The sequence below is a fragment of the Anomaloglossus baeobatrachus genome, chromosome 1, assembly GCF_048569485.1.
Source record: "Anomaloglossus baeobatrachus isolate aAnoBae1 chromosome 1, aAnoBae1.hap1, whole genome shotgun sequence".
Classification (NCBI taxonomy): domain Eukaryota; kingdom Metazoa; phylum Chordata; class Amphibia; order Anura; family Aromobatidae; genus Anomaloglossus; species Anomaloglossus baeobatrachus.
The window spans coordinates 650,693,590-650,720,246 of NC_134353.1; the positions used below are offsets into that span (position 1 = coordinate 650,693,590).

The 26,657-nt window shown below is 50.3% G+C and overlaps 1 protein-coding gene across 4 annotated transcripts in view; it reads left to right on the top strand.

Annotated features, from left to right (window-relative positions):
• The first annotated feature begins 493 nt into the window (after nucleotides 1-493).
• The window catches only part of PLA2G4C (phospholipase A2 group IVC), a 154,811-nt gene continuing 128,647 nt past the window's right edge, over nucleotides 494-26,657 (top strand). For 2 of the 4 annotated variants that reach the window (XM_075319873.1, XM_075319895.1), the window contains exon 1: nucleotides 494-610. In XM_075319873.1, coding sequence (XP_075175988.1) covers nucleotides 534-610 — 77 coding nt within the window. In that variant the 5' untranslated portion in view covers nucleotides 494-533. Of the gene's footprint in view, nucleotides 611-25,734; nucleotides 25,823-26,657 lie in introns of those variants that run through there. The other 2 variants (XM_075319880.1, XM_075319887.1) reach the window with 2 other exon arrangements.

The window sequence follows — 26,657 nt, forward strand, 5'->3', positions numbered from 1 at the left end:
CTCTCTGCTGCAGGACCCGGACCTGTTTCCCACCCTCCCTCCCTTTTGTTTTCCAATTTTGATTGAGTTTACTGTGTTTAAGTCGCAGCAGCGGAAGGGGTAGGAAAAGTGGTGGTGAAATACCCGCGCCGGACGGACGGAAGGCGGTACATTTCCCTGAACCCCGTGATGTTGGCTAGTTAATGCCTGGTTAAAAGCTGCAACCAAATTTTATGCCAAAGTAAAAGATGAGAGTGGTTTTTCCCCATGCCTCTCTCCAAAATGGAAAATTCAAATAAAAGTATTTTAATTTATAAGAGAACGGTGTTGTGTCTTTCTAGGGGGGAAAATGGTGGTAGTTGGGTCCTGGCAGTCTAATAACTCGGTCTTTTCATTTGGCTTACTGTGCTGATCTCATCAGCATTCCCTATCTCTAATGAGGCTGAGCTGGATGGCAGAGATGATGCTGGCTTTGGACTGTGACTCTGCTCTTTCTTTTCCTCCTCCCCTCTGTGGTTATAGCACTGACAAGAGGATTTGCAGCCATATTGCCTATGCTCCGGAAAGAAAACAGACAGCTTAGTTGGGTCGTTGTCCCTTTTCCTTGTCTTGGCCATTTTTCTGCCACTTGGTAAGTAGGCATCCTTAATAAATCAATTAAGAGAAGTTTGTAATTCTCAAATGAATCACAGGTTACAGAGCTAATAGCTTTTTCTAATGAGCTATGTGCTCGCTCCGCTTAAAGGGGCTCTGTCATCACAGAATCACTGTTCAGACCAAGTATAAGCACCTTCTACCTGCTTGTTTACTCTCTATCTCTACACACCCTTCTACAACAGCTCTGGCTTCATAGAGCTAGAGAAGGGTGGAGATAGAAAGCAAGCAGGTGGGAAGGGGCACTTAAATGTTTAGCCCCGCCATGATGCACCGAGCTCCTGTACTTGGTATGAAGTCATTCTGTCCCTTTAACAACTTTCCATCCCTCCCAAAGTCAAGTGCATAACAAGCAATTCATTAAAAAGAACCTGTCTCCTCAAAAATGAAATTTACCTGCAGATATAGTTGTATTCTGCAGGCAAATGGCACTTAAATCTTGTCTGTCAGGCTTACTAGAGTTCTATTCTCTCTGCGGCCACAAGCTTCCAGTCATTGGGCTGGTGCAGGGAGATATATACGAAGCACTAATCACTACCCAGAGAGCACACAGTAATCACTCCCTCTGCAATATGTGTGTGTAGCGTGTGTCTGCAGAGCATGCTTGCAATGAGATAGCCAGGGAGTGACTACACCACACTCACTGTGTAGTTCAGTGGTGACAGTTACAGCTCCCTGCACCGCCCTAATGACTCGGAGCAAACTTCTGTAACAAAGTACGTTATCGGATGCAACAGCGCAGGTCACACAAGGTGGAAACAGGTAATGAATTTTTCTGTTGATTGCGATCTTGTGGGAACAGTTGAACAGTGTAAATACACAAAACAAGGGCACATAAATAACATAATACAGAGCAAACGTCTTAGGGTACCGTCACACTAAACGACACCAGCGATTCCGACCACGATACGACCTGGTTAGGATCGCTGGTACGTCACTACAGGGTTGCTAGTGAGCTGTCAATCAGGCAGATCTCACCAGCTACCAGCCACCAGCGACTCGTGTAATGATTCTGCGCTTGGTAACCAGGGTAAATATCGGGTAACTAAGCAAAGCGCTTTGCTTGATTACCCGATATTTACCCTGGTTACCAACGTACACCGCTTACAGGCTGCCCGCGCTGGCTCCCTGTATACGTAGCTAGGGTACACATCGGTTACTAAGCAAAGTGCTTTACTTAGTCACCCGATATTTATCCTGGCTACGTGTGCAGGGAGCCAGCGCTGGCAACCTGTAAGCAACGTATGCTGGTAACCAGGGTAAATATTAGGTAATCAAGCAAAGCGCTTTGCTTAGTTACCCGATATTTACCCTAGTTACCAGCGTACGCTGCTTACACAGAGTCGGTGCTCGTTGGTCTCCCGCAGTCAAACACACCGATGTGTGCTGCACAGCGGGAGACCAACGACCAAAAAATGAACCAGAACAGTGTGTAACGATCAGCGATTTCACAGCAGAGGCCAGGTCCCTGCTTAGTCACACACAGCGAGATCCCTGATGAGGTCACTGGTATGTCACAAAACCTGTGACTCAGCAGCGATCTCGCTATGTGAGAAGTACCCCTTAGTCTTTAATCTAGATAACTGCAAAGTTTCTAAGGGATTATACTGGTATCCCTCTAGCAGGGATTATGCACCCATCCCTGGGGAGTTACTGCGCTGAGTCTTTTTCGCACAGTGGCCCTAGCGGGCGTCACCAGTTTTATTGCTGGATACAGCACCCAGGGATATGGGGTACTCGGTTCCGGGCAATGTCTCTCTTGGGGATGTCACGGTGGTGGCCATTACCCAGTTCCGTGCCCTGGGCCCTTTTTATAATGGGGTTATTTACAGGGGAGATATGGATAATGTTCACTTGTGATGCCACTTGTGGTGTTGCGGCTAAGTGTAGGGAGCCACCGCTGCAGAATGTCTCTACTGGGGCTGATGATATTGGAAGCTAGTATGGTAATCCCTCCGCAAGTAAGGTTTTGCCCCGGAGGGTGTATGGTGCAGTGGGCATCAGAAGAAGGTAGTCCACACAGATGTTCCGATGTTCCGTGCAACTGGTTTAGTCACTTTCTGCAGAAGTTGTTAACTGGTTGCCCGAGGCCGTCTGGTTTCGCCTCCAGGTCCCTTTCGTCCCAGTGCTAGTTTGGTTCTCTGGTACCTTCTTCCACTGCACCTGTCTCTGGTAAGTGGGTCCCCATGCATGGTATAGAACAACTGGGGGTCCCCGTTCTGTGGTTTGTACACTTCTGTCCGACTGACGGTAACGTGAACCCTGTGGAGTTTGAGTCTCTGGTTCTGTCCCCGGTTCTCCCTTTGCTATCGAGTCTTTGGATTCTTTAGGGTCATCAAGGTTCTTGATGGTTCCCTTTCTGTGCAGGTGTTAACAGGTCCTGAAAAGAAAAGGGAGAATATGAGTGTGGCGCCCTGGCCTAGCCAGGTCGTCACAGATTACACTCACACACCCCACCCCCATTAGACAGGGACACCAGCCAAACACAAAACCCTTGTTGCCTCCCTCCAGTGTCTGATTTCCACACCAGGTGAGGCGGGGCTAAGCGGTTGGCTCCACCCACCGAGGAGTTCACAGGCCTGGAGGAGGGAAAAGTGACAGTTTAGTTGTGGAGAGTAAAGAGTGAGGAGTAAACGCTTGGGTGTCTGGGTTTGTGGCCCAGGCACTGACAGCAAGGTTGGCAGACGGTGGTGGCCGTCTGCAGGAGTGGTGGAGCGACGCGGAACTGTAGGACCGGGTTTGGGCGACGGCCCGCCGGTACCGACCAGGGAGCTAAGTGAAGCCAGCACACACAGGCAGGGCCATCGGACCCCGACCAGGCTTGGAGCCGCCGACAATAGTCAGATCCGAATATGACTGGAACCCCAGGGGTTTCACAACAGCAAAAGTCCCGATTGAAGGCAACCGCCCACACCGTGAGGGTATACAGCTACCGCCTAAGGCTAGAGACCCAAGGGCCAGCACCTGCGGGCAAACGGGCTCCTCCGGTACCCATACACCGGGCAGCGGACTACCGTTGGGAATCCATAGTAGTCAGAAAGAAGAACATCAAGGTGCAGGGAAAGACAGCCGCCATCACCTGTCCGGTGAGAGACACTGCAGCCGGCTGTGGGACCCGTCCATCCAGCCGTTTGGTTTACTGAGGACTTTGTACCTTTCTTGCTGAGTGAGTACACCCGTGCCATCCGGCACCGCGCCGCGCTGTCCCTGTGACCCTGCACCTCACCGACTCTGCCTCCCTGTCACCACATCACCGGGCCCTGGGACCACCGACTTCTACCCACGGAGGGGGAAAACAACATCCCAGCTGCTCCCTACCATCGCTCCCGGGATCCCCGTCACCAGCAGCGGTGGTGCCTATCTTCACCACGACCCGTGGGTGGCGTCACGGACTAAATCCCCCAAACCAACCACCCCTTTTCACTCACGGGCGAGGAGCGCCGCTCGAGTCCCCGGATCCGGCCCACCGCTAGAGCCACCGAACAGCCATCGCAGCAGCGCCGGACCCGAGCGCTAGCGAGCGCACGGCGGCGGCCTTCCCGCCCGCGACAACTTGGCGTCATGAACAGGATTGAACCCATCTACTTACCAGTAGAAGTGCGCCTTGTGATCACCGCCGGCGGTGTCCAGCCGAAAATTTTGAAGCGCCGCCATCTTGGTGCGAAAATCTCCCACTCGAGCGTCTTCTCCGAGCAGGGAAGGCGCGAAAGTGAAGCCCCGCCCCCAACAAACAGAAGTGCTGAAGAGTACCAAGGGGGCACGAGAGTGTGTCTGCCTGATGTAGCCGAGGCTATAAAAGCGGGGACGCCAGGACTCTGCGTACAATTGGTTCCTGGAACACGGCCATGCATGATGTCCCGTCCGGCCGGCACCGCGGAAATTCCCGAACCCACGCCAGGAACAGCGGCGTGGGTGGAAGCCCGGACCGCACAGATGTGCTGCCTTCTTCAAGCCCAGGTCCGGTTCTTGATGGAGCGCTGGGTGGCTGAGATAAAGGAAGTGGCGGCGGCCGTGCGGAGACGCGAGGTGGAGGCAGAGTTGGAGGAGCGGGTAAGCGACCCACGCCCCTATGTCCGAGAAGGACCAGCCGCTGCGGCTAAGGGGCCCGGCCTGCGTCCGCTCACCCTCCTGCTTCCCCCGCCATCTGTAACGGCTGCTGTTGCCCCTCCGCTCGGTTCGCTACCCCCAACACCGGTAGTGGAAGCCAACCCGGCTGCCCTAGAGGACCGGCCTGGGGGCATTGTTCGGGAACGGCCTGTGTCCTTTTCGCTACCGTGGAAGGCCCCGTGGGAAGTAGGCGTCCGCGACAAGGAGCCATTGGCCCCGGAAGTGGCCGCACCTGAAGCCGTCCTGGCTCCGGCAGTCTGCCCGGCCGTGGAAGAACCGGCCGCTGCTGGCCCGAAGGCTCAACTGGTGAGGTCAGCAAGCCCTGAGTCCCCCGCCTCGGCTGAGGCTGCGCCGGGCCGCAACTGCAAAGCCGCAGTCCAGGCCATGTCACCGCAGGACCCCCACAAAAGAAAACTGGTAGTGGCCGGTGTGGGTGCGGTCCAGCAGGGCCCGACCCGGGCGCAGGGGTCTGCCAACGCCCCATACTGGGACAGGGAACCAAACCCGTTGGGCCGGGAGATTGCCGCCAGAGAGCAGCAGAGGGCCGAAGTAATGGCGAGGGTGATCCGAGAAAAAGATGCACTCCGTCAGGCCACCTTTCGGGTGCGGGGCCCGATGTACGAGGGTCAAGTCCGGCAGTTCGACCAACGGAGGGGGTTTGGCTTCATCTATGAGCCGGGCCTGGAGGTCGAAGTATTCGTGGTCCGCCGTGATGTCAATTCACACCTCCCCACGGGCCATCCAGGTCGTGATCTACTGCCGGGCGACCTAGTGACTTATTCCCGCCACTGCGGGGAGAGGGGCTGGTTCGCCCTGGATGTAAAGCAGAGGCAGAGCCGCAGTGAGCGGATGCGGCCCCAGCCCCCTCCTCCAGCAAGCCGTCCGGATGTGGAGCAGGAAGAGGTTCTGGAGGAGTATGACCTTAAGTAGTGGCAGCGGTTCGCCGTTGCAAGCAGTTGTCCCCCGTTGGGACCCATAGCAGTGTAAATGAATGACAGTAAATCAAACCGAAGCTTTACCTGATTGACTGTGTGATTATCCCGGCCGTTGCCGGCAAGTTGTCCCCGGAGGGATCCTGTGTTTTACAACCTGCATGAGAGACTACTCATGGACATGGCCGAGAACTGGCAGGCCACCCACGAACGTGTGGGCTTGTAAATAAGTTGAGGGGTGATTTCCATCGGAGCCGCCTCCGGAGAGGCAGTTTGGAGGAAGGGCCCGCAGCAGAGCAGGCTGGGGCCCGGCCACCACCAGGACCGGTGGCCATCCTCCGGGGGTCAGGGGTCCCCCAAAGACATGGGGTCACCTGAAGTGACAGCCGGGTGCGAGTAACTGTACCCGTTCCCGCTCGAGCAGCCTGAACCTGGACTGGGGTCAAGGGGTTCTGCCCACTTCTTAGGGGCAGCATCAGGGCTAGGTTGCTTGGGTGGGAGAGCGGAAGACACCTGTCCATTATTATTAAAAATGTTATATATGTGCAACGTTTGAAGTGTTCTAACAAAAATGCGTATGTTTAAAATGTTTTACATGTTAATTTATCTTTTTACAGTTGAAAAATAAAACCGGTGATGGACGGGCAGCCCGTGGACGGTCTGCATTTCACCAAGGGGGACTGTGGCGCCCTGGCCTAGCCAGGTCGTCACAGATAACACTCACACACCCCACCCCCATTAGACAGGGACACCAGCCAAACACAAAACCCTTGTTGCCTCCCTCCAGTGTCTGATGTCCACACCAGGTGGGGCGGGGCTAAGCGGTTGGCTCAACCCACCGAGGAGTTCACAGGCCTGGAGGCAGGAAAAGTGACAGTTTAGTTGTGGAGAGTAAAGAGTTAGGAGTAAACGCTTGGGTGTCTGGGTTTGTGGCTCAGGCACTGACAGCAAGGTTGGCAGACGGTGGTGGCCGTCTGCAGGAGTGGTGGAGCGACGCGGAACCGCAGGACCGGGGGTCGGGCGATGGCCCGCCGGTACCGACCGGGGAGCAAAGTGAAGCCAGCACACACAGGCAGGGCCATCGGACCCCAACCAGGCTTGGAGCCGCCGACAATAGTCAGATCCGAATGTGACTGGAACCCCAGGGGTTTCACAACAGCAAAAGTCCCGATTGAAGGCAACCGCCCACACCGTGAGGGTATACAGCTACCGCCTAAGGCTAGAGACCCAAGGACCAGCGCCTGCGGGCAAACGGGCTCCTCCGGTACCCATACACCGGGGAGCGGACTACCGTTGGGAATCCATAGTAGTCAGAAAGAACATCAAGGTGCAGGGAAAGACAGCCGCCATCACCTGTCCGGGAAGAGACACTGCAGCCGGCTGTGGGACCAGTCCATCCAGCCGTTTGGTTTACCGAGGACTTTGTACCTTTCTTGCTGAGTGAGTACACCCGTGCCATCCGGCACCGCGCCGCGCTGTCCCTGCGACCCTGCACCTCACCGACCCTGCCTCCCCGTCACAACATCACCAGGCCCCGGGACCACCAACCCCTACCCACGGAGGGGGAAAACAACATCCCAGCTGCTCCCTACCATCGCTCCCGGGATCCCCGTCACCAGCAGCGGTGGTGCCTATCTTCACCATGACCCTTGGGTGGCGTCACGGACTAAATTCCCCAAACCAACCACCCCTTTTCACTCACGGGCGAGGAGCGCCGCTCGAGTCCCCGGATCCGGCCTACCGCTCGAGCCACCGAGCAGCCATCGCAGCAGCGCCGGACCCGAGCATTAGCGAGCGCGCGGCGGCGTCCTCCCCGCCCGCGACATGAGCACCACCTATAATTACAAGGAATTCTGTGCCAGATACCTAACATGTGAAGACTACAACAAAAGAAGGTGGTATCCGAATGGCACCATTAATTCCATATTGGTAAATAAGTCAAATATATGCTGGAAATAATGTGCAAAAGATTACATTTTATTGTAACAAAGTCATATGTGTACAGGGTTAAAAACATTTAAAATCATTCCATGACAATGGATTATAGACAACTGCATCTTCTCACAAAAGTTAATATAACATGAAGGATAATTTCCCAGTATACAATGAATGATGTATTAATATAGACCCAACCTATACAGATAGGAAGCAATAGGAAAGCTGGGTTCCTGAACAATAAATGCCAACAATATAGGGAGAGGATGCAGGAAATCCCAGATGAAGCCATCAACATGATGGCGTAACGCGTGGGGACGGCCTGCATCTTCTCCTCCCATTATTGGATTATTTTTTCAGGAACCCAGCTTTCCCATTGCCTTTATATTCATCTTAAACCTTGCTTGCTTTTTTAATGTATTCAGGTAGGCATTTGATTCACTGAGTCCCTCCAGCACAGGTGACTATTATAACATCCAGTGTGTTTGCCTGTACGGGTCAGGCATGTGTATATATACAGTACTGACCAAAAGTTTGGACACACCTTCTCAACTCTAGAACAACTGTTAAGAGGAGACTTTGTGCAGCAGGCCTTCATGGTAAAATAGCTGCTAGGAAACCACTGCTAAGGACCGGCAACAAGCAGAAGAGACTTGTTTGGGCTAAAGAACACAAGGAATGGACATTAGACCAGTGGAAATCTGTGCTTTGGTCTGATGAGTCCAAATTTGAGAGCTTTGGATCCAACCACCGTGTCTTTGTAGAAAAAATGAACGAATAGACTCTACATGGCTGGTTCCCACTGTGAAGCATGGAGGAGGAGGTGTGATGGTGTGGGGGTGCTTTGCTGGTGACACTGTTGGGGATTTATTCAAAATTGAAGGCATACAGAACCAGCATGGCTACCACAGCATCTTGCAGTGGCGTGCTATTCCATCCAGGTTGCATTTAGTTGGACCATCATTTTTTTTTCAACAGGACAATGACCCCAAACACACCTCCAGGCTGTGTAAGGGCTATTTGACTAAGAAGGAGAGTGACGGGGGTGCTACTCCAGATGACCTGGTCTCCACAGTCACCAGACCTGAACCCAATCGAGATGGTTTGGGGTGAGCTGGACCGCAGAGTGAAGGCAAAAGGGCCAACAAGTGCTAAGCATCTCTGGGAATTCCTTCAAGACTGTTGGAAGACCATTTCTGGTGACTACCTCTTGAAGCTCATCAAGAGAATGTCAAGAGTGTGAAAAGTAGTAACGAAAGCAAAAGCAAAAAGTGGCTACTTTTAAGAACTTAGAATATAAGACATATTTTCAGTTGTTTAACACTTTTTTAAGTATTTCATTCCACATGTTTTAATTCAAAGTTTTGATGCCTTCAATGTGAATCTACAATTTTCAGAGTCATGAAAATAAAGAAAACTCATTGAATGAGGTGTGTCCAAACATTTGGTTTGTACTGTATATATCAGCAATTATGAGTTGGGAACTTTTTCTGTTGCCATGTTTATTATAATGAGATGATGCAGTATTGTTAATTCCATCTGGGATTGCCTGCACCCTCTCCCTATATTGTTGGAATTTATTGTTCAGGACCCCAGCTTTCCTATTGCTTCCTATCTGTATAGGTTGGGTCTATATTAATACATCATTCATTGTATACTGGGAAATTATCCTTCATGTTATATTAACTTTTGTGAGAAGATGCAGTTGTGTATAATCCATTGTCATGGAATGATTTTAAATTTTTTTAACCCTGTACACACATGACTTTGATTCAATAAAATTGTATCTTTTGCACATGTTATTTCCAGCATATATTTGACTTATTTACCAATTTGGAATTACTGGTGTTAACAGGTCGGCTTGAAGCTCTTTCCTGTCCTAGGGTCCCGTTCCCCGTTGGTGCGTAGATCCATGAGTACTCCACCGTACTCCACTGGCAACCACTTCTCCTGGGTACCAGGTCACCGTTAACCCGAGTCAGGACGTTGCTTCACTTCCACCTTCCTTCACTCCTCTACTCCTGACACCTCACTCCACTACTCCTGTCACCTCACTGACTACTCTCCTCAATCTGCCCCTCCCACCTCGTCAACTGGTGGACTGGAGTGGCTCCACCTCTAGGCAGCCATCCATTGGTCCCACCCTAGCTGGGTACCATTGTATGGGGGATTGTTGGGGAAAACTGGGATTACCTGGGTTTTTGGTGTTACCGGCACCGGGGGTTCTGGGTCTCTAAGGGGGTAGGCCCTGCATCCTGGTGGGGATGCAGAACCTTGTAGCACCCTGATGGTTTCAGGAGCGCTACACTAGGCCTTAAGTTCTCTTAACAAAATCTATCAGGGAACGTTTAAATCTATCAGGGAACGTTTGGCCTCCTGTCTTTCAGCCAACCCCCACCCTGTCTGCAGTCATAGCCCAAGTCAACCCTTCTACCGTACGTGAATGCTGGACATGTGAAAGAGAGCACTGGGCTCCAGCTCCCGGCTAACGTTGCTTGGACTCTGTGTCTTGACCTGCATAAATTGAATCCTCAGGTCTCGCTCAGGAACGTTGAGGCTCTGTACCTTGACTGGCGAAGTCTGGGTCTGGAGGTCTCACTTAGGGGCACAGAACTCAGGCTTCTACTGGCATACTGTAGATCTTGGGTCTCTCCTGCCATGGGTCACGGATCTTCCTCTCAGATAGGGTCACCAATCTCCTCTTTGCTCAGGCCTCCTAGGGGATCTGGCCGCTCTCTGGCTCCTCTGGGGTGATGGGGCTATAAACCCACTTCACTGACCCCTGTCTTAACTTATCGGGGTTCTGATGCCAACTCCTCCACTTCTGGTACTGGGCTGGCCTTTTATAATTTCTCACTTCATCAAAGGTGTTACCTGGCCCCAATGCATCTTCTAAACTGTTTCCTCTAGGAAACACAGACAGAGGTCTTCTTGGTCCTTCCCATCTCGGCATCTGCTTCTGTTTTACCGATTTACGAGAGAGCGGAGGGAGATGTTTAATTGCAAACTTTTCTGCACCCACTTACATTCCACCCCTCTTTAAACTGGGCAATCCTCATGCAAGAAGATCTTTCTGCCCCTTGGTGCTCTTTGGGGTGGTCTTGATGCTATCAGCTGCTGAGCAGAGCGCTCAGATCTCTTGTAGAATGGTCCTCTACAGGATACCATTTTGTGTATTCCTTGCAGGTGAGACATCAGCGCTAGCACGCTTGGTCTTCAAGGCCCCTCTTAAGATGTCTCAAAAGGTATACCCAGGACTTCAGGTGGTTCATGCCAGAGTTCAGTGTCCGGCGATTCTCAATGGGACACAGTAAGTTCCTCCACAAAGCCACCTGACCGCAGTTCACCATCAGGCTGCAGCCCTCGGGTCTCCTCACCCTCACAGCAGCTCAGAACATGGGGTGATTCTCTTGTGCATAATACCTCTTTCTGGTGCGTCAATGCACTACCTCCAACACTCAAGTATTCCTCAGGTGTGAGTCTAAAGGGCACTTTACACACAGCGACATCGTTCGTGCGACATGTGGGGATCGCTGCCGTAGTGAACAATATCTCTACGGCAGCGTCACACGCACATACCTGTTTAGCGACGTTGCTGGAAACACCGAACAATCTCTCCTTTAAGGGGGAGGTTCGTGTGGTGTCACAGCGGCGTCACTAAGGGGCCGCCCAATAGCAGAGGAGGGGCGGAGATGAGCGGCTGGAACATCCCACCCACCTCCTTCCTTCCTCATTGCCAGCGGCGGCAAGTAAGGAGATGTTCGTCATTCCTGCAGTGTCACACATAGAGATGTGTGATGCCACAGGAACGACGAACTGGTTGTTCTGTATGCGGCATGCACCACCAACGATATTATGAAAAGGAGCAACGTGTCAACGATCAACGATTTTTGCCGTTTTTGCGATCGTTGATCGTCGCTCCTTTTAGTCACACACAACGATATCGGTAACGGCGCCGGATGTGCGTCACGAACAACGTGACCCTGACGATATATCGTTAGCTATATCGTTGTGTGTAAAGTACCCTTTATTCCTGCCACTTTTCTAAAGCCATCATCACTTTCTGCATCCTTGGCGCATATCGGTTCCATTTGAGACACTTGTAGTCCACAGGGTGATGCAGATGTTTTGCTGCATGACTCTCTCTCACCCCTCGGCATCCTGTGTCACATCTCAGCATTGCATTGGATGAGGTACTCCTCAGCTCACCTTCCCATCTCCTCAAGGTCTTCACCCTTTCTCCACAGGCACTCATCTATGGGCAAACTTTCTCTCTCCACTTGGCTCTAAGGGGGAGGGCATACCTCACCACAGACTGGCTTCTCAAGGCACAGCACTCCCTACAACAGGCACAATCTTCAGAAGGCTGAGTGAACCTTAATGTCCTTCCTCTCCTTTGATGCCCATGATGGGCAGAGACTTCTTTTTGCACTGCACAACTTTCCACCAGGAACTGCCCCCACTGTTGACAGACTCGCATGGGGAAATTCCTTGACATGTGTCCCACTCCCCAGTAAGTTCAGCACTCAATTTTGCGCTCATCTGGTGGGCACCTAGGTATGTAGCGTTGTTCCCCAGAAGGGCGGTACCCTCTCCCTAATCACTCTTCATGCCAGCATTCCAGTCCCGGGGCAACTATGAAGGTTTCTCTTATGCTTTGCGGTTCCCCCTAATCTCCCTCATCTCTTGCCATAACTCATAGTTGACTACGTTCGGGGGTCTGTCTGCAGAAAACGTATATGTGCAAAAAGAGCACAAAACAGAGCACACGATAACGTAATGTGCTCAATTACAGTGAATGGCCCTGCCGGCCCATGCGTCCGCAACATGCTTTGCAGAGTGGGGGAGGGGCAGTTCGGACAGATGCTCCGAAGGGACCTGTGAACGTAAGGTAAAACGCAATCTGAAAGGAGCCTAAGGGCGGCTTTGCACGTTGCGACATTGCACGTGCGATGTCGATGGGGTCAAATCGAAAGTGACGCACATCCGGCATCACAGTCGATATCGCAACGTGTAAAACCTTTTTGATACGATGAACGAGCGCAAAAGCGTCGTTATCGTATCATCGCTGCAGCCTCCGACATTTCCATAATGCCGATGGTGCGACTGGTACGATGTTGTTCCTCGCTCCAGCGGCAGCACACATCGCTGTGTGTGAAGCCGCAGGAGCGAGGAACATCACCTTACCTGCCGCTGGCTGCAATGAGAAGGACGGAGGTGGGCGGGATGTTTACATCCTGCTCATCTCCGCCCCTCCACTTCAATTGGCCGCCTGCCGTGTGACGTCGCTGTGACGCCGCACGACCCGCCCCCCTAAGGAAGGAGGCGGGTCGCCGGCCAGAGGGACGTCGCACGGCAGGTATGTGCATGTGAAGCTGCCGTAGCGATAATAATCGCTACGGCAGCTTTCACTTGATATCGCACGTGCGACGGGGGCGGGACTATCGCTGCAGCATCGGTAACACATTGTTACCGATGTCGCAACGTGCAAAACCCACCTAAGGCTTCTACTGGAGAAGATCTCGGGTCTCTCCTGGCATGAGTCATAGATCTTCCTCTTAGCTCACCGAACTTCCTCTGTGCTAAGGCCTCTTAGGGGATCTGGCCACCCTCTGGCCCTTGTGGGGTGATGAAGCTATAAGCCCACTACACTCCTTCTCTTCTGGTAGTGGCCAGGCCTTTTATATTTTCTCACTGCATCACAAATGTAGATGGAAACTGTTCACTGCAGGAAATACAGACTGAGGTCTTTACTTCCTGGTTATTCACATCTCTGGCCCTTCTGGAGTGATGGAGGATTTTACTTTCATGACCATGAACAAGTAGATTGTACTTGGATAAATTATAGTCACGACTTAAAAATCAATATGAGAACATTCATTCTGTTAAAACATTGTAATTTTGTTACTGTGTCATCATAAAAACTCTTTCTGCTCCTGTATCTTTGCAGTTCAGTGTTATAACTGGGACACAAAATAATAATTTCGGTACACATCACACACAGGCAAAGTTCTCAGATTCAAAGCATGACAAACAAGATGTGCAGCAGCTTAGGTGGCTTATGTCTTGTGGGATGATCATTTAGTAGTCAGGCGGCTATTTCTTATTTTGTCTGTGACGCCCTGGCCTATCAGGTCGTCACAGGGTATTGTGCAATCTGCCCATCTGCACGGTATTTAACCCTCCTTGGTTACGGGTCCTGGTCCGTTGGTGCTAACAGCTTAGCCAGTCAAAATCCTAGGAACACTTTGCACCATACCTACCAGACACACCATTGGGGGGCCTGAAGGGAATAGGGCCGCCCATATGGGGGGTTGGTAGGGGAAAGTGACAAGGTGGAAAAGGAGTAGAGAGTTGAGTGGTGACTCTCAAGAGGAGAGGTCACAGGTTAGGAGCTGGGCTCCTTGAGTACTAGGTGGCAGAGGTTGGTCTAGGCCTGGTAGGAGCTGGAACCCCAGTCGCAGGGATCGTGTCACGGGGCACGGATTGCCGAGGAGGGCAGCCGGCGGCCTTGTGCCATCTCCGGGCAGGGGCCAGAGCATGACGGGGTACGCGGACCCTAGGCTGGGAAGTAGCTTCAAGCGTCCTGGTAATTTACCCGACGGGGTGAAGCCTTCAAGATTCATCCCTCACCCGCTCCAAAATTGGGTTACTAGCGCACCGATGGGATAGGACTTTCCCTGACAGTCCACAGAAATCCCGAGCGTGAACCCTGAGAGCAAGCTCACTCCGTTAGCCATACGGGTGAGCGGGACCCAACTAGTTCCACACTACAGGATCCAAAGAGTGAACAAGGTGCCACGGAAAAGGCCACAGGCTAACAAGCAACACCAATGGCACGGACCCAAGCGTGCTCCCTCCTTGCTGCAGCGGTGCTCAGAATTCTGGTTTACAAGCTATCAGTATTCTTGGACTGAGTGAGTATGCAGAAACCCTTCCTTTTCCCAATGGCACCCCCACTCCTGCACCACCAACACCGGGCCCCGGGGCACAAATCCCCCTACACATTGAATGGTTAAACACCTTGTTGCCATACCATCGCCACCAGATTCCCCCTCTCCCCAACAGCAGCGGTGTTATCCCACTTTACCACGCACCGTGGGTGGTGTCACGAACTTCTAACTCCCCTGTACATACTCTCCTTTTCAAACAAGGGTGTCCGCACGAACCCCCGAGTCCGGAGACCCCTCGAGCCACCGCGGTTCCGGGTCCGAGCGGCTCGGCCGCTGGCACGGGGGCGGTACATGTCCATGACAGATGCATTTAATGTAATTCTGCGAAAAACAAAATGTATTTTAATAAAGTGCGTCACATAGTGTACCCAATTATTTATTCTTGACATTTGTTAAAAACAGTATGCAGTATTTTTTTTTGACAGTTTTATTTCAAATTATATTTCCTACATTTTTGACACTTCATCAGGGTTCGACAGGCCCATTGGAATAGCAAAGATTCCACCGGTGGACTTAGGGGCACTTTGCACACTGCGACATCGCAGGTGCGATGTCGGTGGGGTCAAATTGAAAATGACGCACTTCCGGCATCGCATGCGACATCGCAGTGTGTAAAGGCTGGATGATACGATTAACGAGCGCAAAAGCGTCGTAATCGTATCATCGGTGCAGCGTCGGCGTAATCCATGATTACGCTGACGCGACGGTCCGATGTTGTTCCTCGCTCCTGCGGCAGCACACATCGCTGTGTGTGAAGTCGCAGGAGCGAGGAACGTCTCCTACCGGCCTCACTGCGGCTTCCGTAGGATATGCGGAAGGAAGGAGGTGGGCAGGATGTTTACATCCTGCTCATCTCCGCCCCTCCGCTCTGATTGGCCGCCTGCCGTGTGACGTCGCAGTGACGCCGCACGACCCGCCCCCTTAACAAGGAGGCGGGTCGCCGGCCACAGGGACGTCGCACGGCAGGTGAGTGTGTGTGTGAAGCTGGCGTAGCGATAACTTTCGCTACGCCAGCTATCACCACATATCGCTGCTGCGACGGGGGCGGGCACTATCGCACTCGGCATCGCAGCATCGGGCTGCGATGTCGTAGTGTGCAAAGCCCGCCTTATGCTCCTACAAAATAATGGCTGGTCTATCTAATGCTGACTTTGAAGCCAATCATTTTCCATCAGTTTCAGACGTGATGTGTGGGGCCCACCAGTGACATTAATTCTTGGGGCCCACTCTTCAGACACATGAAAATATTACCTGATCCTCATTCACAAAAATACTACACACATTCACCCTATATTTGAATAGGAAAGTTTTGTGGTTGCTGCTTTTTGGGGCAGAATGTTTTCACTTTTATTGCTAATGCTTGTGAGATCTGTTAAATAAACAGCAGTTTTACCCACAATCTTAAGGGGTACTTTGCACGCTGCGACATCGCTACTGCGATATCGTCGGGGTCAAATCGAAAGTAACGCACATCCGGCGCCGGTAATGACATCGCAACGTGTAAAGCCTAGATGCGCCGATAAACGATCGCAAAAGCGTTGAAAATCGGTGATCTGTGTAGCGTCGGTCATTTTCATAATGTCGCACCAATAGGAGATACGATGTTGTTTCTTGTTCCTGCGGCAGCATACATCGTTGTGTGTGAAGCCGCAGGAGCGAGGAATATCTCCTTACCTGCCTCCACCGGCTATGCGGAAGAAAGGAGGTGGGCGGGATCTTTACGTCCCGCTCATGTGCCCCCCTCCGCTTCTATTGGACGGCTGCCGTGTGACATTGCTGTGACGCCGCATGACCCGCCCCCTTAGGAAGGAGGCGGGTTGCCGGCCAGAGCGACGTCGCAGGGAGGGTCTATCGCGCTCGGCATCGCTATCCGATGCTAGCGATGTCGCAGCATGCAAAGTACCCCTAAGGTGGGCTTTGCACACTATGGCATCGCAGGTGCGATGTCGGTGGGGTCAAATTGAAAGTGACGCACATCCGGCGTCGCATGCGACATCGTAGTGTGTAAAGCCTAGATGATACGATTAATGAGCGCAAAATCGTCGTAATCGTATCATCGGTGCAGCGTCGGCGTAATCCATAATTACGCTGACGCGATGGTCCGATGTTGTTCCTCGCTCCTGCGGCAGCACACATCACTGTGTGTGAAGTCGCAGGAGCGAGGAACATCTCCTACCGGCGTCACCGCGGCTTCCGTAGGATATGTGGAAGGAAGGAGGTGGGCGGGATGTTTACATCCTGCTCATCTCCGCCCCTCCGCCGCTATTGGCCGCCTGCCGTGTGACGTCGCTATGACGCCGCACGACCCGCCCCCTTAGGAAGGAGGCGGGTTGCCGGCCAGAGCGACGGTCGCAGGGCAGGTGAGTGCATGTGAAGCTGGCGTAGCGATAATTTTCGCTACGCCAGCTATCACACGATATCGTACCTGCGACGGGGGCGGGGACTATCGCGTGCGACATCGCAGCATCGGCTTGCGATGTCGCAACGTGCAAAGCCCGCCTTAGTGTCGATTAACAATCAATATGAAATCCATGCTGTTAGATGGTGAAAACAGCTGTATTTGTGTTTAATTTTGGCAGCATTCAAATTTCATAATGGTTTCTTCATGTGAACTCCCCCTTTAAAGAGAACCAGAAAACCTGTCATCACGATTTTGTAATGTAAAGTAAAGTCATGGCTATAATGGGACTGTAATACTGATTACATTAATACCCTTGGTGAAGAAATCCAAATTGTAATTCTTCTTTAATCACCATTTGAAGTTTTCAATCACCATTTTTAGATTTTGGTGCACAGGGGCTGGACTGTATACTGGGATTTCTCCAGCCTGTCTGTGATTCTGCAGCTGCTCCATTTGGCTCTGGTATAGGAAGGACAGGTTACTGCTGAGATTTTATTCAAAGAAGGCAGGTGATTTAAAAACTGGAGGAAAGTGGAGGAGCCGGGGAATCACAGACAGGGAGGAGAACACTCAGGGTACAATCCTACCTAAGTGCACTGAAACCTAATTAGCAGAAATCTACAAATTGTATTTCTTCAAGAAAGGTATCAATTAAATCAGTATTACAGCATCATAACAGCCATGTCTTTATTTTACATTATAAAATTGTGTTGATAGGTTCTCTTTAACAGCTTCTGGACCACCCATAGATGATAATTGTCTAGGCAGTCTGTGTTCTACTCTTCACTGATATTCTGACACATCACTTCATGTAGAGCAGCTGCAAAAGTGAGGAGCCAGTTGTCACAGAGGGACTCCACATAAAGAAGACTGAGATGGTATATTTATGGTTATAAAATTGTTAAAAGTATTTGAATATCTGAGGTAGAAAAAATATACATCTATTTAATCTGAATGTAGGGGAAAACCTGAAAATGTGCCTGGTAAAGAATGGAGTTAAATGGTCTTCTTACGAAAGTTACTTTATGGAATGCAGTCTGTCAAGAAAACTGTAACTCCCAGCAGGTGCTGAAAATCCGCTGTTGACAGGATGTGCCTGGAGTTAGGGCTCACTTACACCACCGTATATATCAGACGAGTGCCGTATATATCGGAGAGCCCATAAATGGAGGAAAGTAGTGCTGAGTGTCCCCGGACTCTCTTCCTCATTCAGTGCCTGGCAACTAACATGAGACTAATGCGTCACCTATTGTTAAAATAGGCTCTAGGTCGTTCCCAGGTAATTATACACAAGAATGCTTTACATCCACTGTGGGGAAAAGTTTAAAGAACTTGTGAGGGATTTTGTACAGAAGTATGTGATAGCAAGTACAGTAAGTGAGAGGTAGCACAATTTTACAGAGGATAGAAGAGGGGAGTATAAGATTGGACAGAGAATTAGCTGTGGATATAGTGTTTTTGGACTTTCCAAAGGAATATTACACTATTCTACATAGCTGGATACTGGGCAAATTAAGAACAATAGGTACAAAATTAGGATTTGTAATTGGATCAAAAACTGGTGGTAGCAGCTATGGAAGGTATCCTTCCCACTGGTGGAGTGGCTCCTGGGGAGGATGAAGAGGGGAGTAGTAATGTCGGGTGCCGAAGCGCGAAGCGGTAGTGCCGGGAATGAAGAGACAGAGTCTATTGCTGCGTTTCGAGGTTGTTTACTCACTGTTGTGCTGTGCCACTCACCCAGGTATTACCGGTCACTTGCTATGATGGGCTCCGTCAAACCCCAATCCCTTTAGAGATCAGTCCGGTGTGGTGTTCGGTGGGTTCCCTACTTGTAGTGCCTGTCAGTGGACCCCCTGGCTTGAAGCTACATGGGGACCCGGGTTTTCACGAGTAGTACTCTTGTCCCTATATGCAAGTGCCGCGGTTCCGATATGGGGTCCGGCGTTATGCGAGGCCCCGGATCCTCTCTGGCACTGTGATTTCAGGCGCTGTGTGGCCAGGGAAGCTTCAAACTTTCCCCGTCCAGGCAGATTCTGGAAAACCAACGTGAAGTATGATCTCCCCTTGGGTCCTGCCACCCTGTGTGGCGCCGTTTCCGAGGGGAGCAGATGCCCTTGCACTATGGCAACCACGTGAACTCTTCCTCCTTCCCACCGGAGCACCCGTGAGATACATCTGCTCCTTTCTTCTCCTGCTGGAGAACACCTTAACTGTTGTGTTGGCTCCTGAAACCTCCTGCTGGCTGCTCCTCCTCCCTCCCAGGTCCTAAGCTAGTAGGACTGGGGCCCCTTTTTGAGGGCATCCTGTAAATACCACTCTGTTGGCAACCCCTTTCTTACCCGACCCTAGCCCAGTTCCCAGTGGGAACAGGGGCAACCTGGTGTGTATTTGAGTGTGTAAGTGGTGAAACCAGGACTGACCTCCTCAGGATCCGGGTTTAGCATTACACCCAAATTTGGGTGCAATACTCTGTGGCGACTGAAGCCTCAGGGGCGCCATATATGCTCCTTTTTAACATGTAAAGTGCAATAGAATAAATGGCGCTATAATAAAAAATAATAATACTGTATTTATTTTACTTAGTTATATAAAGCTATTAATTTCCACAGGGCTTTTCTAAGCAGATGGACATATTGCTCACGATCCCCTTTGATGACACCAATGTTATTGTTGTGGTGTGTAATGTATAATGTGATGTGTTCGTGATGTGTAATGTGAATTTTGGCATGTGTTAGTGATGTATTGTGTTATGTTGACAGTAGGGCAAGAAGCAGTTAATGTTTACGATTAGCCCAGAGTGCAAGGGGCTTAAGTGCAGGAACAGGGACAGTTTCTGGTCAGAACGTAAGATGGGGCTTAGCGTGTGATAGAGACACACCTGAGGTTTGGTTGGTAAGCAGACCTGCATGACATGGGTGTCCCTAAGATGAGAGGAGACCAAGGAATGAGGATACGGAGATCCAGAATACTGAGAGAGAGAGATTACTGAGTCGCAGAGTGATCTGTTGGAGACAGGTCAGAGAATTGACCGAAAGACTGAGAGAATGAGTGAGTTCGGTCCTCGGACTGGACGCCTAGCAGCGCAGTCCCGAGTTTACAATTCATTAAGGTAACGGACCAGGACAAAATGGAACCTTGAGATGATGTGAGTGCCCTTGGCAGGAGTTCCATCAGGCATCAAGAAGCTTCAAGCTAAGTGGAGCTATATTGGCAAATCAGTCCTCTAGGACACAGATACTGTAAGATGCAGAACCACAGGTAGAAAAGATTAATTTCATAGACTGTACTGTTGTACTAAGCTGGGTGGTGGTGAAACAATCAAGTTATTGGAGGCAGGAACAAATGAGGTTGAAAATTTAAAGAGGCTGTGTAGAAATGCTCTGTATTCATGAAGAAACATATGAGAAGTTGTGTACCCGCTACCTGCTGTATATAGTTGCCATCAAGTGGTTGTGCAGTAAAATAATGTTTTTAAAGAACTGGTGGCCTCCCTCAATGACTTGGTTAACATCTGGTCCTCGCCAGTCAAAGTCATCGGCATCATGCGGCCTGCAAAGGTGTGAGTACACACATCCAGACAGGACTCCCTCTTTCATATAGCATGAAAGGGTGCAAAAAAGCGCAGACCTTGACCCCGGCTATCGTCCCAAGTTATTCTACTCTTTACAAACATCTGCATTACTGTACACATTGGGACTTACAATCTAAATTTTCTATCACAATGTCTTTGGAGTGTGGTATGATGCCATATAAAAACTCCTTGCAGATGTTGTCCTTGTTAGGATTTGAACTCAGGATTCCAGCGTTGAAAAGATGACATCTAAATTTTAGATTTATACCAATTGTCATATCTATTCAGAATGTCCATCTAATAGCATTAAAATGTCCTTTGATGTTTAAATTATACATTACACATCAGTTCCCGCAATAACGAAGTACATTTGTGTACGGACTACAGGCTTCCTGGTGGGTTTATGTAGTTCTACTTCATGTACGGTACCTTTTTTTTACCAAGTAGCTTAATATAGAGAACATTTGATCTTTCATTCTTCTTAAACTGAGCAGTGATCAGCCCGTCAAGGTCAAAGATTATCTGTACTGAGAATTCAAGAAGACTCCGTTAGACCAAAAGACATTCTTAGAAACACAAGCAAGGATTTATTATATATGTCATATTTTATGTTTAAATGATTAATACAACTGCATTATTTAATATCCTTGTGTAACTTGCAAACATTACTGAGTATATTAATTACAGGTCAGGTCACGCTACGTCACAGAGATGTCCTACACTACAAGACAAAAATAGCAACTCAGAAATCTCTGTGGATTCCTAACGTAGTTTCACTTAAAGTGAACCAGATAACTGATACGTGCTGCCAAATCTGTGGGAAGTATGTACCAGGCACTGGCTGTAGGAACTCAGCCAGGTATGTTTAACTTAGAAATACTGCGCCATTTCAGAGAGGGCCATACTTTACAAGCTACCGGTGACTGAGCCGCACTCAATGCTTACTGGAGGCGGACACCCAGATTCAGTCTACTACATCAGGGTGTCCGCCTCCAATTAGCGTATACCCCTGAAAATGCTGCATGACAGAGCACACTGTGACTCCGTGTGCACCATTATAGTGAGTGGCCCCGTCGGCGCATTCGTATGAAACCCATTTTGCAGGAGGTTAGGACGGAAGCCTCGACAGGACCACTGAACGGGGAGAGGTATGCAGTGTGAAAGTGGCTTTATAAAACAGCCACACAGACATAGGCTTACAGAAGCAGGACAGGTAATAAAAGTATAGCAGGAAAATGATTGTTAGGAAGAGTTAGATCATATGAGAAGAGCTTAAATTAGTAGTGGATAACCTCCTTAAAGGAAGCCTGTCATGTCCACAAATTCTATCTACCTGCAGATAGTGGTAATCTGCAGATAAATATGACACACCCCAGGGCATGGGGTACTCGGTCCTGGGCGTGTGCGACACTCAGGGGGATGGTTGCAGTCGTGGCGGGTGCCCGGTCCCGGGATCTGGGGGGGGTCGGTCAAAAAAAATAAAAGGGGGGTGAAAATAAAAAGGGGATTGTAGTGACTACGCCACTTGCGGTGTGCGGCCAGATTTTCTGCTGGGGCTGATGGAATGTGCAGCTCTGATAACTTGGGCCCTCCACAAGCAGGGCCAGGCCCCGGCAGGTGATGATGGTGGTAGTAGTGTTCGGAGCTGGTGTTGTGGTGCAGTGTGCCGGCAATAATTTAGTCCACACGAGTTCTGCGGTTGATGTCACTTTACTCACGGTAAAAAGGTGCAGCTGCCTGGTACTGTCTTCTACCAAGGTAGGCTCCAGGGAATCCCTTCTTCTCAGACTCCCGTGCCAGTAACGTGTCAGATGAACCCTTCCTGCACCCCCAGTTTCCCCAGCTGTTAACAGACAGAACCTGGGCTGAGCTCAGTAACCAGCCCCAGGCTACACACAGGTACCTAAGCAGCTTCGGCTCCTGCCAGCTCTGGGGCTGCCGTGCCACCAGACCAACTGGCCTCTCTGGCCCCTCACTGCTCTTGTACTCTGCTCCTCTCTGCCCGCTCATCTGGTCCACCCGACACCGGTGGCCAGGCCGGACCCCAGTCTTCACATCGCCCAGACTGCAGGTCCCACAGAACTCTCCCTTCAACTTCTTGTTCTTCTCACACCTCACTCCTGACTGAACTCTTTCCTGTCACAGACTTAACTGAACTCACTTCCTGCCAGCTCCCATCTACCACACCACTGATCCCTCCCCCTGCTTGGTCTCCCCCCACAGATTGGATGCCCCATTTAACCAATAAGTGCCCATCTCTGTCATCTGTTGCTAGACAGTCTCCCAGCCTCGTGTTGGGGTGTAGGCGTGTACATGATGGTGCGGGTGTGTTGTTAGTGGCTTTTACCGGCAGAGGAGTCCTTAGAATCCAGGATGGGTATCACACCTCCAGGAGAAGCATTACCCTGTGGCAACCTGGTGTCTCAGGGGCACCGCAAATAGTGCTAATATCCAGCCTTGCTGCGTTATTGGAGCGTTACCTACAAGGAGCAAATGAGCTTGAATTCTAACTGCAGAATGCTGACTTTTATGCAGGGGCAAAACAATTGTGGTAGCAAATGTCACGACTTCAACCACGTCAGCTGGATGTGCATCTGAGTATCATATTTACCAGGAAGGCACCTAGGATAAGGACATATACTGTACAGTATTTATCAGGATATGGGACATATATACCAGAATGGGAGACATATTTACTAGGAAGGGGTCCCGGATGAGGAAAATATTTACCATGAAGGCGCTCAGGTTGGGGATATATATACTAGTATGGGGGACAGATTTACCAAGAAAGGGCCCAGGATGTGGGACATTAGTACAGGATGGGGGACATTACTACATAATGAAGGGGGGAAAACGCTTATTTTTTTATAGTATTTAAAATGCTACATGGGCCAGGCCTATACTTCTAATCAACATGTGGTGTGCCCCCAGTGCCATATCCAAATTTTGCACTGGGGCCTATCAGACTCTAGTCACGATGCTGGTCATAGGGGTGGTAGAGAAAGCAGTTATGGTTACCGATCCACTATACTGTGATTGCAGCTGTAATCACTCCACAGCACATTGACAGGCTCTATCGTAGCTTGGGAGTGCAAAGCAGACTGTCAATGAAACTGCCAGAGTGCCATTACAGCTGAACTCACAGCATAGTGAGCAGTGACTGTAATGTGACGTCCCTGGACTAGTCAGGGCATCACAGGGTACTGAACTTTTTACTCTTTGGTGCAGGACTCAACCCCTCATGGTTCTGGGTTCCCACCCTTTGGTACTGCCTCCATCAGCATCCAAATCCCAACCACACCTCACACAACACCCTGTCAGGCACACCAATGGGCTGCCTAGCTGGAATAGGGCCGCCCACCTAGGGGTCAGGCAGACTGGTGGGAGGGAAGTAGACAGAGCAGTAGTAGCCCTCAAGAATTGAGGAGCTGAGGGAGTGGTGGCTCCCTGTATGTTGCAGGTTAGGTCACAGATGGTGGTCTGGGCCCGGAGGAGTCACAAGGTATTGAGGCTGGGTGCCTAGACCCGGTCTTGGAGGACGGTCAGCATCTCGAGCCTAATAACCGGTTTGGGACCGAAAGCAGGGCGGAGTACAGGACCTCAGGTCGGGGAGTAGCTTCAGGCAACCCGGCAATTAACCTGTGGAGGATAGTTACTCTATGGACTGTCCCCAAGAAGCTCAGAGATCGGGGGCCCTAGCGCAACGAGGGGGATAGGGCTTTCCAACCCACTCAGCCCACGGAAATCCCAAGCGTGAGCCCTCGAGATCGCAGCTCCACTACCAACAAGTAGGGAGCGGGGCCCGGACAGATTTAAGCCAACGGGCCACCAGAATATTTCTAATTGTACACGGAGGCAGGCTTTGGACCACCCGGCAGTACCAGAGGGGACGGACACCCAGACAAGCTCCCCCAAGAGAGCAGCGGAACCCAGTGACTTGGTTTACCTTGTTGTCGGAGTCTGTTTTGCAGTTGCATCATCACCAACACTGCTTGTGTGAGTACGTGGTCCTCCCCTGCTTCCAACCAGCACTGCGCTCCCCTACACCACCTCTCACCATCCAGAGTCCGGGGGCTTCCCCTACCCGTGGAGGAAATGTCATCTGGCTGCCCCACTCCATCTCCCCCGGGTACTCCCATCGGCAGCAGCGGTACTCCCCTTACCGCGAACCACGGGTGGCGTCACAAACTCTTTTCCCCTGTAAATATACCCCTTTTTTCATTTGAAGTGGCTGCGAGCCCCCGGGTCCGGAGACCCTCGAGCCACAGCAGACCCAGGATCCGAGCGGTTCGACCGCTACAGGGGTGGCACAGTAACCCCTCCCTGCACCACCCCTATGACTGAAAGGGAGAGGCTACAGGAAGAATACAACTTCATTTTCTCTCTGTAGCTGCTGCTTCAGTAAGCCAGCCATGCATGTTCTTAATGCAGCTTACCTGCATATTAACCCTATATCTTCATGTAAATAGGATTTTTGGAGGTAACTGTTTCCTTTTGATGACAACAGGGACAAAGTGAATTAATTATCTGTCACCAAATTTTAGAATACGGTCTGTGTAAATATTTTAATTCCTCTAGCTGGACTTATAATGATCGTCCTATAGCCATTTTGACAAATTTTCAAACTACATGAGCCTGATCAGGTCTAGGGGGTTTATGAAATAATGTAGGCTGTTTATATTGTGACAGATCGGCTTTATGAATTAATGAGATATATGAGGAGGCTGTACCCCCCCCAGATATTGTCAGGTGCACTCAAGGACAACACAATCATAGGCGACCCAAAGAAGCAGCATGATATTTTACACTGTTTATATAATTAAGGAAAGACTTGAATCAAAAATTGGGTCTTGGGTGAAAGATTTAAAGGGAACCTCCCATCTGATTCATAATGCCAAACCATGGGCAGCATGAATATTATTACAACCATGTATGTGTCACTCAGAAACACTGTTTCGCTGACTACTCAGAGGCAGGACCCAATCTCTTTGACTGACAAGTCTTTACAGGCTTGCCAACTATACGTAAATTCACAGACAATCCACAAAAAAAAAGTGTTTTTTTTACTCATAGTGTATGCCAGTAAAAAAAACACTGTCAGTGATTTATTAAAATGTGTTCCAACGTATTTACTGCATATGTGCCAAGGGCTGACTAGCACAGTACTTACAGTACAAACACATGCAGACATTGCAGAGTGCTGGAAGTGGCAAGGGAAGGAGGAGCTCCAGCAAAACCCTCTGCGGGCTGCCTGCATGCCTGACATCTTCAGACGTCTCCAAGACAGAAGGTGAGTCACTGTGTGGACGTCACTTCATTGTCTACTGATTCTGAGAGTCATGATATCTATTGTAGTATGGAGTAGTCATCTGTCAGTACTGTCAGATCAGCTATGGTATGTCTGCTGGTGCTGTGCTAGGAGCACTGGTATTTGAGCCTACACCCAGACACATCTCGACTACTGAACTCCTGAAGAAGACTTGGAGTGGAGAAGGCAATGTGTCTGGGTGCATCGTGTTCACACCGCGTGTATGCTGTATACTGGCTGTTCTGCTTAGGTGTATATGGACGCTGAACAGTACATCTCCTGTTCTCTATGCTGGGTGTTATTCTTAGTATCTGCTCTTATTTTGTATATATGGACACTGAACAGTGCCACTTTTCCTGTTCACTCCTCTTATACTTAGTATACAGTCCTTTATGCTGGGTTAGGGTACGCTCACACGAGCGACAAAAACGGACGAGAGCAATGCGAGAAATTCTCGCATTACACTCGGACCAATACTAGTCAATGAGGGAGAGCAGTTGGTCAGCTTTTCTTGCATCCAGATTCTGGATGCGAGAAAAGCGGCAGCATGCTGCGATTTGATCCAGAATACGTCCGAGGCTCGCCAATACAAGTCAATGGGTGCGAGGAAAAATCGGATGTCACACGGACGGCACACGGACCATCCTAGTGACATCCGTTTTTCTAAATACAATCCTATCATGTAGCACAGAACACTGTAAATTCTCCTGTACATGACTGTAAATGAGTAACAGCTGCTGTGCAAAAAAAACGGATTGTATACTGACAGCACACTGACAGCACACTGAATGCACACTGATGACAAGTGAGAAAAATT